General features: G+C 38.4%; 1 protein-coding gene across 3 annotated transcripts in view; it reads right to left on the reverse strand.

Moving 5' to 3' along the window:
• The window catches only part of LOC124620164 (DNA topoisomerase 2-binding protein 1-like), a 289,518-nt gene that overhangs the window by 35,589 nt on the left and 239,371 nt on the right, over nucleotides 1–14,558 (reverse strand). For all 3 annotated transcript variants that reach the window (XM_047146853.1, XM_047146844.1, XM_047146837.1), the window contains exons 18-20: nucleotides 6,707–6,841; nucleotides 3,025–3,098; nucleotides 2,561–2,721 (exon numbers count right to left, since the gene is read on the reverse strand). In XM_047146853.1, the coding sequence (XP_047002809.1) occupies nucleotides 2,561–2,721; nucleotides 3,025–3,098; nucleotides 6,707–6,841 (370 nt within the window). The remainder of the gene's footprint in view (nucleotides 1–2,560; nucleotides 2,722–3,024; nucleotides 3,099–6,706; nucleotides 6,842–14,558) is intronic.

Consider the following 14,558-nt stretch of genomic DNA (forward strand, 5'->3'; position numbering starts at 1 on the left):
AGTGGGCAACAGAGGAAATCATTCGCTTTCTGGGTACCGATGCTATGCGTAAGTATTTTTAAGATTTAAATGGCGCTGACTACAGAAACAAAAGGCGACTTGTTGCTGTGCCTGAGAATGTCACATGCGATCTGAAAATGGATTCACAGACAATATATGACTGCAGAGCAAAATCCACTCAGTTAAAATTATAGATGTACATACACAAAGGAATTAAGGAAAATACAGGCAAGCAGAACATCCAGCTGCGTAATAGCCCACGCCAACAAGGCTAAAATTTCGAGGTTCAAGTTAGCAAATTCTTCTTTAAGGAAGGTAGTTGACAAAAGGAAAGGTTACAGAAATCTGGAAAGCTGAACTCTTTATTCGATATATTTAAAGCATCACAGCAGTGTTTCCCATTCACAGACTCTAGTACAGACGATTAAAATAACTTATAGTCTTCCAGCACAATTTCTTTCAGCAAAGTTGGTGATCAACCGAGCTGAAGTCTTTCCTTCAAGCAGTCACGAATCCAATGACGTTTCTTATTTTTTTATCTTTTGTCTCGCACAGCGATTTCATGCAAAACATTAACTCTGCCAGCACTCTCAAAGCTTTTTTTCCGTTGTTTCATTCTCCTCTCTGAGGGAGACGAGCCGACTGTTCTAAGGCAAGTTGCTTCAGACAATTGGTTCTAGGGAGTTTTATTTGTCCTTTATTTATTTATTAATTGTTTCTTGCTAAAGGGGAAGGGCTTATTTCCCCCAACTGGAAATTTACATTGCTGAGGTGCACACGCTCCACATGTCCGTCCGCTATCCTCTCCTAGAGGGAACTGCCAAAACCTTTGCACGCGGCTGCGGCAGCCACAAAACAACTGAACTGAAGCATACACTGGTGGTGCCATGTCTACAGACATAAATGAAACTACCTGCGTACAACTCGTTGCACACAATCAGTAGCGCAAGCCAGTGTCGTCGTGTAAACCAGACTCACTACTTTCATTTTCAGGTGTCACAAATACATCTGTTTTCAGTTTGTGAAACTTAATAACACATTAAATGCAAAATAATATTTTATGCAAACAATAATGTGAAATTGGTGATTTTTAGTGATGTAACTCCAAACTGGCTTTCAACATCTTTGTCAATGCTAAGGTTCATTTATAACCTTAAAAAGGTAGCCGATTTCCCCCGCAGATATAATTTCAAATGAATATTTGAAATGTCTTACTTCATTCCAGTAATAGTTTTCTCCACCATCACATTTTTTGACACCCAACTAGTCCCTCAAAAAAGTGGAAGCTTTTGAGAAATCTTCAATGCAGTGTATAAATGCAGAATGCAAGAATAAATATGGAAACCACCAAATACAGGAGTTAAATATATAGCTTTTAATGCCAAGACCACAATTTTCCTAATATCCTTCAACATTTTATAGAGATGATTACTTCGCACGCCATGCAGGATCATTCTCGTGCAAGCTGGGACATGGAACAGCTGACAATTTTTGGAACTGTCGCACATACTGTTCTCATATCATCTGCTATACTATTGAAAATAATGAGCTTTTTATCCTACATTTATTTATGCAACTGGACATTTTCCTGTATTACCGTCATCCTGCGAGATTACTGACAATAACCTGGTTTGCTCGCTATGATGTTTTAAAATTACATACTGTTATTGTCTTGGTATTTTCAAATGCATGTTATTGCATTCTATAGCTAATGATGCTCTCAATTACATATTCACCACTCTTTCACATTTTGAATTATCTGAAGATGGCTGCAGATAGCAACTGAAACTAGTCATCGTACCTTAAATGTGATAGGGAAGTTGCAATCTACGTATTAACATATTTTTTACTTTCAAAAAATTGATTTACTAAAACAGCACTTTAGCTTTGTAAAAATATAAATCAACATGGATCTGCTCAATTTGGTTCTGATGGACAATCACAACACAAGATATATCACGTCACACAAATATGAGTGTCATCACAAACGACAAACAGAAGAATTAAATCATGCCACGAGTACTGTGACAGTTTCTTATGCAATCACGTTCACCAATGTCACCAACTCTCCATTGCATTACCATCGAACAATAAAGCAGCTATGCTACCTAAATTTTTTCATTTTATCTTGTCCACATTAATTTATTACAAGAAAGGAATGAAACAAAGATTGTGATGCCTCATAGAACACAAGGATGTTAGACACAGCTGACGTTTGTTAAGTACAAGGATGTGGATGGAAGTCAGCTATGCCCTTTTAAAAAGGAACCAACACAGTGGTTGAAGCCATTAAGGGAAACCATGGGAAACTATCATATGGTTGGCTGAATGGAGATTTGAACACTAGTCCTCCAAAGTTTGAGTCTAGTGTGCTAATCTCTTTACAACCTCACTCTACAAGGTATCTACAGTCAATTAAGCAGTTACCATATGTTTTCAAACTCTGAAAGCATACAGCACTGAATTATGTAACGATGTTACACTACACAGTTGGAAACAGCACAAATTACAGCCTGCTATTGCTAAACTGTACAGGACACTTCCTGTAATTTATACCAACCTGTATTAATCTCCAGAGACGCTGGCAGGTTTTCAGTCTTTTTACTCTCTCCTTGGTCTACATTTTTCACCTTATTTGGAGTTTCTTCTCCACCCTCAAACAGTGCAGCCCTTGGTGAATTTACAGGAACAGTCAGAATTTCTCCCAGGGCATGTAACTGCCTAAACATAAAGAGAGCAACATTATAAACATCTCTCTCCCTCTCTCTTTCCCTCTCAACAACTAGGCACTGTATATCCAATGGAACAGAAGTGCAACAACAAATGGAGTATCATAATGCAGGAAGACAAAACTGAGACAACTGAAATTAACATGACATAAATCTGCGAAGTGTTATTTGCAACTGAAAGTTAGGCATTCAAAACTATGAGAATCTGAAAAACTGGAGCAGCAAAAAACTGTCTTGTGTTACTGTCCATATTAATGCAGTTACTTTTGTAAGAAATCAATAATTAATTACTTACGTATTAATACCAGCTGATGGGCCATTTTGTGTAGCTTCTGGTTGCTGCTGGTCCTGTTGAGCCACCACCTTTTCCTGAAAAAGAGACTATAGTTTGGAAAAAAAGCTATTTTTGGAAACATAAAAGATTATAACTTATCTTCAGTTAAGAAAGTGCACACAAGATATGAGACATGACAATTATAAAATTTAATTGATGAAGCTGGCCAATAATTTACCCTGAGGATGTATGACCAGTTTTACAGTTTGTTGGCTAAGTGAGTCACAATGAGTTGGTCACACAGCTGTTGCATTGCCAGATTACTAGGAACCTGCTTAAATTGCAGGTAGGATATGAGTAACAGAAAATAGCCACCCTCAACACAACGTACATATGGTTTACCAAAGTAACTGTTTATTTCACAATCTTTATAAGCTGTGAGTGCACTGACAGATTGGTATGCTTTCCCTTATATCCAGTTGTGAAATTTTTGCAAAAAATTTGAAGCTCTAATCACTCATGTGTTCCATGATATAATTAGAAGCCCATTATACATATTGCAGAAAATGTTACTGGTCTGCAAACTCATACAAAGATTTACTAAGACTTTAACACCAAGCTGCAGTTCAGGGTGCAGGAGTCGAGAAAATCAACTGTAGGAAATTTTTCTAACTATATGATCATGCAAAGAGTTTTTAAAATTCCATAGATCTATTGCACAAAAGGGGTTACACACTTTCAGAAACAATTGATATGCCATACATCTACAACACTGCTCTCCCTCCTGGGTCTTGTTACATTCATTATGTACACCATACTGATCATATTCTTAACACGATCTTGCTTACAGCTGTCAGTCCGCAGTTTGGAAACACTCAAAAATGCATTTAATACACATACCACTACTGAAACTGTACATCTAAATATATAATAAAACTCATGCTTATGCACCGATTCGCCAAGTAGGTTGTTGTTGTTGTTGTCTTCAGTCCTGAGACTGGTTTGATGCAGCTCTCCATGCTACTCTATCCTGTGCAAGCTTCTTCACCTCCCAGTACTTACTGCAACCTACATCCTTCTGAATCTGCTTAGTGTATTCATCTCTTGGTCTCCCTCTACGATTTTTACCCTCCATGCTGCCCTCCAATGCTAAATTTGTGATCCACTGATGCCTCAGAACATGTCCTACCAACCGGTCGCTTCTTCTTGTCAAGTTGTGCCACAAACTCCTCCCCAATTCTATTTAATACCTCCTAATTAGTTATGTGATCTACCCATCTAATTTTCTAATAAGTGAATTTAACTGTGATTCACAGGAAAATCTTGTACATTATAACTCACTCGTCACACATTGACTATTCAATGACTAAGCTTATTGCTACCACAAATGGTACACCAGTTCAAACAAATACGGCTTATCATGTCTTTCAGGCGACACCCAGTGTTAACGGAAAGTGAGTGAGTGTGTGTGTGTGTGTGTGTGTGTGTGTGTGTGTGCGCGCGTGTGTTTTCCCTTTACAAACAAAACTATTTTTACTGTGGAATTTTGTGCAACTGCTCATTAGCTGCTGAAGTACTGGGTATTCTCATATTTTACTGTTTCTCTTAATACATTTTGCTAAACCAAATATCGCACTAGACTAATTCGGGAACACACTACTGAATAAGTACATAAAAGTCTGCTTTAAAAATCTTTTGTTTGTAATGAGAAGGAAACCAATGCTTCTGTTGACATGAGGAGTTGCATGAAAGACCGTGATGAATAGTACTTGTTTGGGCTGACTCCAACTACGCACTGCAACAACAAAACTGCAAATATCTGGCGAAACACTAGATAAAAATCAACTAATGACTCTTAGAAGGAATAGCCTGTGCATTAATATGGACTATGTCACCAATATTTATGGGGTGCATTTGGTTTTATTTGTATATCATTAAAATTAATGAATCAAAATTAGAGTTACTATTAATTAACTACCTAAACCTACGATGAAATATAAATCTACAGATTGATATTCTGATTTCCTAGACACAATTTCTGAGTAGTTTACTTTACTTTTCAACATTAATACTTCAACTCCTTATTCAAACTGTGTTTATTTGAAAATCTGGTAAAACAAGGAAGGAATTTAAAATTAAACTAAGAAAAAAATGTGGAAAAAGCTAAATATTTATCTTGCTGGTCTGCTGGTGTGTCACATACAGCAGCTAGAACATAACTGTTCACCTACCTTCTCCCATCCATAGCTTACTAAGCAGGTTCTACTTTCTACTTGTTTTAGTTGCCCTTTGTATTTTTGATAATCATTGTTGCTACAGCTGACTCACAGTCAGTTTCAATGTGTACTTCCTTCAAGAGGTCAGGAGTATTTGTTGCCAACACATTTAATACAGGTTGACTAGAAGGGGGTTTCCAAACTATATGTTCAAAGCTGTGTTACAAGAATGCATTTGGTATCATTTTACAGGCTATCTAACGACATCAATAATATTGTTACGGCAATTGACTGTCGGATGATCAAAGCCTCTCCCAATGATGACATTATCATTTGGGAACAAATGTACCAGCAATCTCGAGCTATCCTGAAAGTTGTGTCAAAACTGGAGGTGAGTCTGGTATTTGATATGATGACCGAATTGTGAGTTATGCCCACCCTAGATACTACTCACTACCTCACATGCTGCTTCAATTTCTCATGAGTTTCTTGTCTACTGTGACAAACACACTACTTCCATTTCCCATTAACCTAAACTTTTGCTACAAACATATATTTGTACCAAAAATCTCACAGCTGTCAATTTTGAGCTTTAGAAACAATTATGTACCTAGAAATATGTGTGGAACACTGCTTATTAGGGATGCTTCAAACAATGGAATTTTTTTCTGACTGCTTTGGCAATTGATAATTAAGTTTTTAACAACAGTTTCTGTAGGGGGTATTTCTTTAGGTCTTACATGATATTTTGTGCTCTCCTCTAGCTATCATTAGCTGGATTGGATGAAGAGTTGTAAAATGCAACAAACCCTTACCTATGCTCCACACAGTAAGGTTAACTGGAACAGCACAAGAATATAAAGAGACAACCCAGCTTTTCATGGAATCTGAAGATACTACTGCCAATATTTGTAGAAGGTACAAATGTAGTTTACAACTGATTATTTTTTGTGTGATGAAAACAAATACATGCACAACATTTGCGGATAAATGCATACATCTAGTTTTACAAGCGACGACATAGTTCAAATTACATTTTTCATTGCACATATTAACATTCAAAAATACTCAATATGTCAAGAAGTATGCAGAAGTTTTGATATAATTGATGAAAGATAATGGGGATAAAAATACAAACAGCACATCTAGTTTCTATGAAAAATGTTAGAATCTAGGATTTCGAAGCAAATTTATATGACACACAGGGTCTCATTTGTATACAGAGGAGAACTGATCACCATCTCACACATTTAAATAAACATGCAAGCAGAAGGTAACTTCAGTTGAAGTGCTTTAAACTTACCGTATATACTACTGTGTGAAAGAAGTTCCACTATTATATATTACTGTGTCAAAGAAGTTCCACTACCAAGTATCGAGCACTGATGTAGATGATAAGATCTAAAATCATGGAGCACCACATTTCTTCCACTTGACGTGTCTGATAATGTCATCACAAAGTAATTCAGTTTACTTGAAATACTTACAGTCTGTGGACTGCTTTCACTCTGCAGATTGTCCTTTGAGGTACCAGCTACAGGTGAGAAGTGAAGTGGACGTGCTGCTACATGGGGGGAAGCCAGGGTATTATCTTCCTCTTGCTGTAATTCTTCTGTCTTCAGCTATTTTACAACAAAAGTTAGCAGTTATGTGAAGGGTCTATATTACCAGTAAGTAAGAGTAATATGATTACTTACATTTCTACATGGCATAATACTGATTTACCAGGGATGGTCCTGTTGCTCGTTTTCCACATAGCTGACTTACCTAGCAAGGATTTGCCGTTTAATATGGACTCTAAATCTGGTGCAACTAGCCACTTATCACATTAACAAATCGTTGCCAGAGGCAAAAGAGACAACAAGTGACTGAAAAAAATAATAAATAAATGAAAAATACACTAAAGTTTGACAAAGACTTGAACTTCAGACACCTTGATTTGCAGTCCGGTAAAAACTTTTTGGAGAACTACAGAATGAGGTATAGTTGCACATAAACAAGTAGTAATGTGGTGGCAGATAATCAAAATGAGGCTAACAATTGTTTGACGAAGAAATAATGGCGTTAAAACCCGTGGGAAGCGGCTAAAAATGATCAGTGATGTGGGAAAAACGGAAATGGAAATAAAGCGAAAGTTATTAGAACTGGCCGAAATGGTTGTTTAAAAGGTGAAAGGAGCTGTTTGTGAACTAGAAACGGTGGATATTATAGCGGCGGTAGTGCTGAAAGCGGCAAAAAAAAAAATATTTATTTGGTTATGGTTTGGAAGTGGGTTACGTATTATTGAGTATATATATATAGGCGGGATAAAATAGTATAGCAGATTACGGTAAAAAGGAGAAGGTGAATACAAAGTGAAACTACTGGCAAAAACAGAAAGAGGAAAATAAGACGACAGAAAAGATTTCGAAATGCAACAGTGACAATAACAAACGTAATTGTTGGATTCAAATTAATGATATCAATATAATGGAAGGAAACATTCCACGTGGGAAAAATTATATATAAAAACAAAGATGAGGTGACTTACCGAACAAAAGCGCTGGCAGGTCGATAGACACACAAATAAACACAAACATACACACAAAATTCAAGCTTTCGCAACAAACTGTTGCCTCATCAGGAAAGAGGGAAGGAGAGGGGAAGACGAAAGGAAGTGGGTTTTAAGGGAGAGGGTAAGGAGTCATTCCAATCCCGGGAGCGGAAAGACTTACCTTAGGGGGAAAAAAGGACAGGTATACACTCGCACACACGCACATATCCATCCACACATACAGACACAAGCAGACATATTTAAAGACAAAGAGTTTGGGCAGAGATGTCAGTCGAGGCAGAAGTGTAGAGGCAAAGAAGTTGAAAGACAGGTGAGGTATGAGTGGCGGCAACTTGAAATTAGCGGAGATTGAGGCCTGGCGGATGACGAGAAGAGAGGATATACTGAAGGGCAAGTTCCCATCTCCGGAGTTCGGATAGGTTGGTGTTGGTGGGAAGTATCCAGATAACCCGGACGGTGTAACACTGAGCCAAGATGTGCTGGCTGTGCACCAAGGCATGTTTAGCCACAGGGTGATCCTCATTACCAACAAACACTGTCTGCCTGTGTCCATTCATGCGAATGGACAGTTTGTTGCTGGTCATTCCCACATAGAATGCATCACAGTGTAGGCAGGTCAGTTGGTAAATCACGTGGGTGCTTTCACACGTGGCTCTGCCTCTGATCGTGTACACCTTCCGGGTTACAGGACTGGAGTAGGTGGTGGTGGGAGGGTGCATGGGACAGGTTTTGCATCGGGGGCGGTTACAACGATAGGAGCCAGAGGGTAGGGAAGGTGGTTTGGGGATTTCATAGGGATGAACTAGCAGGTTACGAAGGTTAGGTGGACGGCGGAAAGACACTCTTGGCGGAGTGGGGAGGATTTCATGAAGGATGGATCTCATTTCAGGGCAGGATTTGAGGAAATCGTATCCCTGCTGGAGAGCCACATTCAGAGTCTGGTCCAGTCCCGGAAAGTATCCTGTCACAAGTGGGGCACTTTTGTGGTTCTTCTGTGGGGGATTCTGGGTTTGAGGGGACGAGGAAGTGGCTCTGGTTATTTGCTTCTGTACCAGGTCGGGAGGGTAGTTGCGGGATGCGAAAGCTGTTTTCAGGTTGTTGGTGTAATGATTCAGGGATTCCGGACTGGAGCAGATTCGTTTGCCACGAAGACCTAGGCTGTAGGGAAGGGACCGTTTGATGTGGAATGGGTGGCAGCTGTCATAATGGAGGTAGTAATAAAAATATTGGAATTGCACACTGCACAGGAAGCTAACTTCCCGAAATGACTTTGTTCATCTAGGGTTTATTGTGATGCTGCAAATCCTCGACAAAGTCCACAGCTGTGAGTAAGGTTTCTGTACCTAGCTTACCCAGACAATCCTTGTCACTATATTCATTATTCTTGGCTAGGATGTCAACTGTTACCTGGTCCTCTTCACCAAATACCTAGTCAGAGCCTCATTCTGCTATTATGTGGCCATGGTTAGTGCTAGATTTTACAATACTTATGACATGGTGCCTTGATTTTAGTTTTTGTGTAGCAGTTGCCTATACTAGTCTTATAACCTATATTTTCAGTGCAATTCCATTTCCGAACTGTCTCTTAAAGTCTAATCAACTCTCTCCTACAATCTACTTTCTTCTGCAACTGAATGAGGATCCTCACCATCAACAGGCTACAGAAATGTCTAAACTACTCCCTTTAGGCCCTTTTCTTTTTATCTTTTACCTTTTCCCCACATCTAACTTTCTTTTGTCCCTTCAAATGTTCTCATTCAGTTTTTACAGCACCAACAATTGCCTGAAGAGTTCAAATTTTCACCTCTTGTTCTACAATCTTCTTTCTTGTCTTTTAAACATTACCTACATACCCATGAAAGCATCTAATTCGGAGTCCATTATTTGTCCCAGTGAAACCACAATGCACAACCGCTATGCACCAATCCCAAACTTTTAACTAAGCTGTGGCAGGATGCACATTTATCACTCATTGTAATACTTTTATATGAGGGTTGGAACTTTAACAGTGGCAACTACTTATTTACAGTTCATACAAAATAGATACATGTTTCAAAGTTTTACTGACCTTCAAAGTAGTCACCAGCATTGTGTATAACCCGCTGCCAGCAATGTGGAAGTAGTAGGATACTCTTAGCAGTGCCAGTTGTGTTGACAGTTTCAGTGGCGCGGTCTACTACCCGACAAATTTGTAGCAGTTCTGAAGTGAATGCCGTGAAGTGTTTTCTTCAGTTTAGAAATCTATGCTGTTCATTTTTGGAACACAACCTATGACCAGCTTAGAGACAGAAGTGATGACACTTTCAGCAGGACGTGACCATCATTTTGCAGGACAATGCTCGAGCGTGTACAGTGCAAGCTGTTACTTATTCGTTAGATTAGATTAGTACTTGTTCCATAGATCATGAATACGACACTTCATAATGATGTGGAACGTGTCAGGTTAATAAAAGGTGTCTATACAAGATATTACATTAGACAAAATATTACATGACACTCAATAATTTTTTTTTATTTTTTATTTATTTATTTATTTTTTGGAGGCTGGGAAACTACCCACTTACTATATCCAAAAATTCATCTAATCAGTAGGAGGAGTTGCCATTAAGAAATTCTTTTAATTTCCTTTTAAATGCTATATGGCTATCTGCCAGACTTTTGGTGCTATTAGGTAAGTGACCAAACACTTTTGTGGCAGCATAATTTACCCCCTTCTGAGCCAAAGTTAGACTTAACCTTGAGTAGTGAAGATCATCCTTTCTCCTATTGTTGTAGCCATGTACGCCGCTATTACTTTTGAATTTGTTTGGATTGTTAATAACAAATTTCATAAGTGAATATATATATTGTGAGTCTACAGTGAAGATTTCTAGCTCTTTAAATAAGTGTCTGCAGGATGATCTTGGATGAGCTCCAGCAATTACTCTGATTACATGCTTTTGTGCAATGAACACTCTTTTACTCGATGATGAGTTACCCCAGAATATGATGCCATACGAAAGCAGAGAATGAAAATAGGCGTGGTAAGCTAATTTACTCAGATGAATATTGCCAAAATTTGCAATGACCCTAATAGCATAAGTAGCTGAACTCAAACATTTCAGCAGATCCTCATCAATGCATACGCCCAGAAATTTTGAATATTCTACCTTAGCTTCCGATTTCTGATCGAAGTCTATATTTATTAATGGGGTCATTCCATTTACTGTGTGTAACTGTATATATTGTGTTTTGTCAAAGTTTAATGAGAGCCCATTTGCAGAGAACCACTTAATGATATTCTGAAAAACATGTTTTACATTTTTCTTGTCTGTCGGGTGTGATAGCTATACTTGTATCATCGGCAAAACGTACCAGCTTTGCATCTTCGTGAATATAGAATGGCAAGTCATTAATATATATTAAGAACAGCAGAGGACCCAAGACCGAACCTTGCGGCACCCCATTCTTGATTGTTCCCCAGTCTGAGAAATAATCAGTTTTTTGCATATTATGTAAAATGTTTATTTCAACTTTCTGCACTCTTTCAGTTAGGTATGATTTAAACCATTTGAGCACTGTCCCATTCATACCACAACACTTGAGCTTATCTAGAAGTATTCCATGATTTACACAATCAAAAGCCTTTGATAGATCACAAAAAATCCCAACGGGTGACTTCCGGTTACTCAGAGCATTTAATATTTCATTAGTGAAAGTATATATAGGATTTTCCGTTGAAAAACCCTTCTGGAAACCAAACTGACATTTTGTTAAAACTTTATTTTTACAAAGGTGTGAAGCTACTCTACAATACATTACTTTTTCAAGAATTTTGGATAAGGCAGTCAGAAGAGAGATTGGGTGGTAGCTGTTGACATCAGACGTATCCCCTTTTTTATGCAGTGGTATAACAATGGCATACTTCAGTCTATCTGGGAAAATACTCTGCTTCAGAGAGCTATTACATATGTGGCTAAGAATCCCACTTATTTCTTGGGAACAAGCTTTTATTATCCTGCTGGAAATGCCATCAATCCCATGTGAGCTTTTATTCTTGAGAGAGTTTATTTTCTTCCTAATTTCAGATGGAGAGGTGGCTGGAATTTCAATTGTATCAAATGGTGTGGGTAAGGCATCTTCCATTAACTGCTTTGCTTCTTCTAATGAACATTTAGATCCTATTTTCTCAACAACATTTAAAAAATGATTATTCAAAATGTTTTTGATTTCCGGCTTGTTGTTTATCAAGTTTCCATTCGCTTTGATGGTGATGCCGTCATCCTGTACTCTTGGTTGTACTGTCTCCCTTGTAATAATATTCCAAATTGTTTTGATTTTGTTATCAGAGGTATTAATCTCAGACATGATGCACATGCTTCTGGACTTTTTAATAACCTTTCTTAATGTGACTTTTTAATAACCTTTCTTAATGTGACTTTTTAATAACCTTTCTTAATGTAGCACAGTAGTTTTTATAAAATTTGGCCATTTCTGGGTCATTACTCTCCCTTTTGTGGTTACAAGATATTTTTATTCCTTTAGTAAGCCAAGGTTTTTTGCATAGTTTCTTATAATTAGATTTAACTACTTTCTTGGGGAAAAAGTTTTCAAATTCTCTTACAAGTGTATCATGAAATAAGTTATATTTTAAATTAGCATCGGGTTCCTTGTAGACCTCATCCCAGTCTAACTGCTGAAGATTTTCTCTGAAGTTTCTAATTGTTGAGTCATTAATTGAATGCACAACTTTGGAGGGTAGTTTTGTATTCCTGAATGGAGCTATGTCATATACTGTAACTAGCTGAGCATCATGATCAGAAAGCCCATTCTCAACAGGACAAGAATTTATGTTTTTAAACTTATCTTGGTCTATAAAAGGGTTATCTATCAATGTGCTGCTGTCCTTTACTACCCGAGGAGGAAAATTAATGACAGATGTCACATTGAAAGAACCGAGCAAGACTTCCAGGTCATTCTTCCTATTACACTCTTTCAATGAATCAACATTGAAGTCCCCACAAATAATAATTTGCTTTCCCCTATCTGACATAGCACAACAAGGCATCCAAGTTTTCCAGGAATAAATGAAAGTTTCCTGAAAGGGACCTATACACTGTTACAATTATAAAAGAGCCCTCCTTCAGTTTAAGTTGACAGGCACATGCTTCAATATGTTGCTCTAGACAAAACTTTTTTTGTATCTGAGCTTTCTACACAGTGATAACTTTTGACATATATGGCAACTCCTCCTCCCACCTTATTCTCTCTACTCATATGTGCAGCTAGTTTATAACCACTGATATTTACCTTTTCCATATCAGACACAATGTGATGCTGAGACAGGCATAGTATATCTATTACATTATTAGATTCAATGCCATCTAAACAAACCAGGATCTCATCTACTTTATTCTTCAATCCCGGAATATTTTGGTGAAAAATGGTAACATTATTTTTATTTTACTTTTCTGAGAATCTACTTTTTTCTTTAATCCACCAATATTTTGGTTAAATATGGCAACATTATTATTTACTTTCCTGTTGTGAGAATTTCGTGAGTTTTGGACCTCTTTAGCACCTGCCTGCCTGAACTTCTCATTGGACACTGATATTAGCCTAAAAAAGAGGTACATCCATGAGTACTAGTGTCCCCCCTTATGGATTTTGGTAACAACCCTGCCAGTTTACCCTTCCCTTTCATATTGAGATGTAGGCCATGCCTTGTGAAATCCCCCGTATCAATAGCCTCGACAGGAACCAATCCAATGTCTGACAGAGTGGCCGCCCTACGCAACTGATCCAACTCCATATTTACCTTCCTGACAGAGCGGTTGAACTGGGGCTGATCATGCCGCACGAAAGCGAGCATCAGCTCAACACTGGTATGGGTCGTTGCTGAGGCTATTTTCACCAGGTCACACTCAATGCTGTAGCCCTGATCCCTATCAATACTGTTTCCCACTCCATCCACTACCATCACATGATCCTGCTTTGTGAATCACTTGCAGGAACGTATATCCTCTACCACCTGGCTAAGACTTGCGCTTGGCTTGAAAAAGTTTATGACCTGGTACCTGTCGCCTAATTTTTCCTGCAAAATCTGGCCCACACCTCTACCATGACTGCTACCTAGCAACACAACTTTCCTCTCACTTTCTACTTTTTTTTGAAACAGTTGGTTTCATAGTGAAATTCTGTTGCATCTTAACTACATCTACTTCTACTGGAGCCTCTTCCTTACTTAACTGTGGTAGCAAGGCAAATCCATTGGTTGTGCCAATTGTGAAACTGTCAGACACTGTTCTCTTTCTGTGGCCCCTCTTGCCAGCTACCACTTCCCACCACTGTTTACCCTCCTCCCCCCTTAACCTCTCCAGTTCCTCCCTCGCTCTGTCCAAATCAGCCTGAAGGGCTCTAATTTTCTCCTCCTGTTCAGCTATAATCCTATCTCTTGAGCAAACCTTGCAAGAGAATGGAAGAGTCCCATTTGCTTCGCCAATTCCCATGCCACTACAATTTCCCCAATGAAACCTCCTGTCACAACAGTTGCACAAAACCCCTTTGACTGATGGGGCTGCTAAGTGCTATACCACCTACTGCACTCCCCTGACTTAAGCCCTCATATGTTCAATTCGATTTCTAAACTGAAGGAAACACTTCACAGCATTCGCTTCAGAACTGCTACAAATTCATCAGGCAATAGACCGCACTGCTTGAACTGTCAACACAACTGGCACTGCTAAGAGTATCCTACAACTTCCACATTGCTGGCAACAGGTTATACACAATACTGGTGACTACTT

Source organism: Schistocerca americana, chromosome 1 (assembly GCF_021461395.2).
Source record: "Schistocerca americana isolate TAMUIC-IGC-003095 chromosome 1, iqSchAmer2.1, whole genome shotgun sequence".
NCBI lineage: Eukaryota > Metazoa > Arthropoda > Insecta > Orthoptera > Acrididae > Schistocerca > Schistocerca americana.